Source organism: Aythya fuligula, chromosome 8 (assembly GCF_009819795.1).
Source record: "Aythya fuligula isolate bAytFul2 chromosome 8, bAytFul2.pri, whole genome shotgun sequence".
Classification (NCBI taxonomy): Eukaryota; Metazoa; Chordata; class Aves; order Anseriformes; family Anatidae; genus Aythya; species Aythya fuligula.
In genome coordinates this window covers 21,592,241-21,597,145 of record NC_045566.1, presented here as the reverse complement: position 1 = coordinate 21,597,145, position 4,905 = coordinate 21,592,241, and the positions used below count along the sequence as shown (strand labels likewise).

At 44.4% G+C, this 4,905-nt stretch overlaps 1 protein-coding gene across 1 annotated transcript; it reads right to left on the bottom strand.

Annotated features, from left to right (window-relative positions):
- Positions 1-1,145: 1,145 nt before the first annotated feature.
- Positions 1,146-4,884, bottom strand: CENPL (centromere protein L). Its single transcript, XM_032192284.1, has 4 exons — positions 4,627-4,884; positions 4,287-4,538; positions 3,040-3,582; positions 1,146-2,154 (listed from the first exon to the last, which is right to left on the bottom strand). Exons 1-4 carry the CDS (start codon positions 4,882-4,884, stop codon positions 2,083-2,085), a joined length of 1,125 nt encoding a protein of 374 aa, XP_032048175.1. The 3' UTR covers positions 1,146-2,082.
- Between the last annotated feature and the right edge of the window lie 21 nt (positions 4,885-4,905).

Here is a 4,905-nt window from a genome sequence, read left to right as displayed (position 1 = left end):
TTTTGTTTGTTCCTTTACTTGAAAGCAGTGGTTTTCTATAGTTTGTGTACGTATGGTGGACATAGATGCTATTTTTTTCAGGTACCAGTCAAAGTAAAACTGGTTTAAAAACTCTGCTGTTTGGTGTTAACCTCAATTCCTTAGAAGCACATGATTCAGAACCAGCTTTTTTCCTGGAAGAAAGCATCTGTAATATCTTCTTAAATCTAGCTCTGCTGACTTAACTGCAGTTACCTATTCCAATTTGTGGGTAAGCCTGTAAAAAGGAAGTAGCCCTTCGTTCCAGCAATGTCCTACAGAAGTCTGTAGCAGGTACTGGACGTGCTTAGCAAAGGAGCAACTTCAGGGAAGTACCAGTCTTGAGAGCAGAGCACTCACAGGGAATTCTCGCAGGTTTTATATGCTCTTAGTTTGTGTTCCTAAAAGAAGGAATAGGTTAAGGCAGCTATGCTGAATTTAGAATTTTAGAAACTGATTATGCAATGCTGGGAAGAGCTGAGCATTAGATCTTAAAATTAACCCCTGGGAGTAACAGTCTTGTTTTCAAACCAAATACAGCTGCCAGTTCATGTCAGATCACCTATTTCTGCTTACCTAGTGTTCCTCTGAATCAATACAGCAAATTTTTGTCTAAGATGTTTCCTAAAAGGAAATCAAAACTGATAGTTTTTAATAGCTGCTAGGAGCTTCAGAAGATGGCTCAATTACTTCTAACAGGGTAAGCATCATTGCTTTACAAGCAAGAGTAATCCATCTTCAATTAGTAAACATAAAAACTACAAGCAAGTGCATGAATCTTTTCATAAATGTAATAGGAGACTAAAGGCTCCTTTATTAGCAGTAGATTAGGAACTAGACATGCAATTATGGTGTGTTAAGCAGCTATTCATGTTTGCATGGCTGGTTCCTCTCAATGTTGCTGGGGAGAGTGAAGAATGTACTAGCCACGTTTAGTGAGAGTTGATGAATGATTCCAAAACTTGTGATTTGGCAAAGAAAGGAAAACTTACATCACTGTTTATGGGGAACAATGCAACACATGCGCAACTGTTGAGACTTTAGAGATGTTAAGTACATGAAGTTATGAATGAATTCTACAAGAAACTAGACTTTGGCTTTGCTCACAGATTTATTTAAGAGGTAACAATAAGTAGTTCAGTCAAGTAAAAAATAATTGACAGATAAGTAGAAGACAAGTACGTGTTTGGTCAGCTATAAATCTTCTCTTCCACTGGTTAAAAAATGGAAATGTTTACATAGTACTGTAACATTAATCATAACATTTAGGATGTGCTACTTCCTTTCTGCTCACTTAAGCTGTAACCAGTCTCTATGCAGTAGCTTTCTGAACTGCCACCTACTGTAGGGAAGAGATCCAATATAAAGTTCTGTGGTCTACAAGATTACATCAGGCAAAGGATCATAAAACTAGTCTACAGACAGATCTTAAATTCCCATATATTAACTCATCATTGAGGACCCCCAGCACTGGAAAGAGAAGGCAGTTGTCAGTCCTGCTGTTCACCTTAGCCCACCTGGGGAATAGATAAACACTGACTATTACCAACGGCCTTAGTTTTCTAGAAAGTTAGAAACCTGGATTTTTCTGCTATAGGCTGCAGAACATGCATCCCTTTCTCAGGTGTGCTTGACTGCATTTAGACTTCAGCCCAGCAGTACCATGCTATAGCTAACATCTGTAGAGCTGGGCTGGTCAACTTCAGTGGAAACCAAATTGCCAACAGCAGCAAACGAACACCTGTCAGTAAGCTGCATCCAAGAATTTGCAAAACTTTACCTCGCAGCCTCCAGCAAATAACACTATATACAACTGAATGCAGTAACTATAAAAAAGGTGCTTAAGAAGCTACTGTAGTCCTTTAGGGCAAAATGTTGGCTTTTCTTTGTGCATGATGTTGAATTTTAGCTAATTACGGATCTCAGTGCAGAAGTTACAGTTCCATTTTGAACAGCAAGCAGGAAAGGTAAAAGAATGCTGCAAGAATGAGTTTCCAATAGGTTTCTCAGCTTCCATCTTCCAACTGCAAGCCTTCATAGCGTGACGATTTGCTGAATTGAGTCTCACTGTATCTGAGAGATTGCCAGCTCTGTCAGGAGCATCAGCACTCTAATCAAGTGCTGGCTTTGTAGAAACTGTTTAAAGAAAAAAAAAGAGCATATTAAAATAAACCAATGGTCAGATTTCCACACCCTTAACTGGCTGGAGACCAAACACTAGGTGTTCCTTGGGATTACAGTTAGCTTCTCTGTCATCTGCACGGTACCTTTATTACTATTTTGACTCTGGCTTTGTAGAAAACACTCCTGCCTAAATCCTGTGCCAGTTGGAGCCCCCCACCTTTTGTTTCAGTCCCATGGTACCTGAAGAGATGGCCTGCTCCTGCTCTGGCTGTTTGGAGGAAGGAGTCCTAGCGCTTCTTTGGCTACTTCCCTTCTTTAGGAACACAAGTTAGGCTGCCACTTTTCCTCAAGTACCCGTATTTTGCTGTACACGTCTGACAAATTCAGTTACAACTCCTTCATAATGGGGCTATGGAGTTCATAAACCCCACTTTCTAGAAAATGCTTTCTCAGGAAGTCTGAGAATCTCATGTTTACTTGCCTGCAACATGAAAAGTTGTTGTAGCCACTCTTAAACTTTTGCAGGTAAAAATAATAGGCAATGCCACACTAATGTTCAGTGTTTCGTAATTGTCCTGCTAAAGGACAAAATTGTTAAGAGATGCTTTCCAACAAAGCTTAGTTTTTCAGAATTTCATCTTGGCACAGAAGTCTTGTTCCTTATGATGGAAAAAAGGTGCAGTGATAAGTTTCCTGCACTGAGAGGAAGCAATACCTCCATAATTAAGGAGAAAGGGAGGGACCAAGATCTGGAAGACTTGAAAATTCAACTAACTTCTAGTAGAAGATTATGCATAAAAAGCAGGCAGCTTTAATTTTTAAAAGGAAGGCATTTCTAGTCAGGTACAACTATTTTAGTTGCCCAGTATTATATAGGATAACATGCTAAAACCTCACCTTTATAATCCCATCACAGTGTGCTGAGGCAATTCCTGTAGAAACTTTGACCAGTTTTGTAGCTGACAAGTGAATCTTAAAGTGTCTGTGGAAGTGAGAGTAAAGGCAGTCCATAAAGACATCCACCTCTTCCTGAGTGATCTCTCCTGGAGTTTTTTGGACAGCGTCCCACAGAGCTTTTGCATCCTCTGTGTGAATGGCATATGAAATATCCAGAGGCTGGGGCAGACAGGGAACAGAGAAAAGGAGTTCCATGGCAGATGAAGTTTTGTCCACTTTGTATCCAGTCCACAATGCCGCCATCCAAGTGAGAATGAGAGGGCTAATGACTAAGCGACGGAAGCAGCAGTCAAAAGTCTTCTGAAACCAAGTGCCAACAAGGGATGTGTAACTCTCTGCCCCGTTAGCAAGAAACAAAGGTAAACACGTGAAGTCCTCCAGCACGTTCACTGAGAGATCATCTCCAGCCACAGAGCAGAACCATCCTGACCATACCAGTTTCTCTTCTGTTTTTTTCCGGGAAGCAGATGATTTCAAGGAAAGCTGGATTGGGGAAAAGAAGTGTTTGAACGCTACAGAGCAAGTTTTACTTTTTTTTTTTTTTTTTTTTAAAGTTAAAGATGGGTTTTATTATTTCAAGTATTTGGTGGAAGATTTTTCCTCAGGACTTCACACCAAACATCCTTGTCTGTAAAGTCCATACAGTTACTCAGTCTATATGTTACGTCCCTAAAAGGTGTGATCTTCAGGAAAAGCATTTTTTATAGAAACACTCCTTGAATCTGAGTTTAAGGCGCTTCATTTGGAAAAGCAGGTGCATGGTACATCCTGTAAGTATAGCCATACTGAGCGAGCTTGGCATTTCGCTCAAGGCAAAGCACTGCAGAAGTACTAATTGGACGGGGGCTATGGCCAGGAGGTAGAATTATGCCAACCTCGTCCATGAAGCTCAATAACCTGTGAAAGTTCTTGCAGTAAGTTGAGCTGAGTTAAAGCATGAGGAGTGCTCCTTGTGTTCCTACTGTGATCATACAATGGAGCTGAACTCAGAACTTCAAATTTGAACACACACATTGGTTATGAGATGTTCCTTCTGGCCAGAAGGCACTTTCATTAAGTCTCAACAGATACTACAGTAATCGTTTCACAGTGTTGGGAGTTTGGAAGTGGATGGGGTAGTTTATGACAGAAAAAAAAGGCTGTGAGATGTAAGTAGTAGTGGCAGAGCTGCTGGCGAGACCCCTTACCTGCACGAGAACTGCAGCGTGGTCCTGGTCGCTGCCCCTGAGGTCTGGCAGGCTGGAGACAGCCACTTTGATGCCCAGCTCGACCCCCACCTCCACCGCCAGCCCCTTCTGCTTCTCGGCGGCGATGAAAGCGCCGAGCTGCCGGCCGTAGTCCTTCAGGTGGGCGCTGGAGAACTTGTACAGAGGGGTCACGCTGTACAGGGTCCACTGCTTGCGCAGAATAAACGCTGTTTTCTGCGGGTCCGCGTTCTCCTAGGAAGAAAAGAAGAACAAGGAGCGATGGCAGCGCTCCCCTGGCTCCCTCAGCAGCCCTGAGGGGGCGGCCGAGCCGCGGCCTTACCCACGAGCCCGGCAGCAGCGCCCGGCCGCTGGGGCTGACCCCGAGCTGCCCGCTGAGCTTCTTGAGGAGCGGCCCCCGCGACAGCTGCCCGGCTCCGGAGATCCTCCCGGCCACGGAGCCCCTCCCGGTGCCGGCCGCTGCCCACCCGGCCCCCTCAGCAGGCTCCATGGCCCCTGCCTCGGGCCGCTCCCCGCCGGGCGCCGTTTGAACGCGCGTCCCGTCCGCCCCCGCGGCGCCCAGCACCGCCCCGGCCGCCATCTTAGGGGCTGGGCGGCGGGG

Coding starts and splice junctions, on each gene's coding strand:
- CENPL (XM_032192284.1), bottom strand. CDS start 4,884: ATGGCGGCCGGGGCGGTGCTGGGCGCCGCGGGGGCGGACGGGACGCGC. Junction 3,583..4,286: donor ACGCTGCAGTTCTCGTGCAG/GTAAGGGGTCTC, acceptor TCCCCAATCCAG/CTTTCCTTGAAATCATCTGC. Junction 2,155..3,039: donor ACTGTGATGGGATTATAAAG/GTGAGGTTTTAG, acceptor TTCTTTAAACAG/TTTCTACAAAGCCAGCACTT.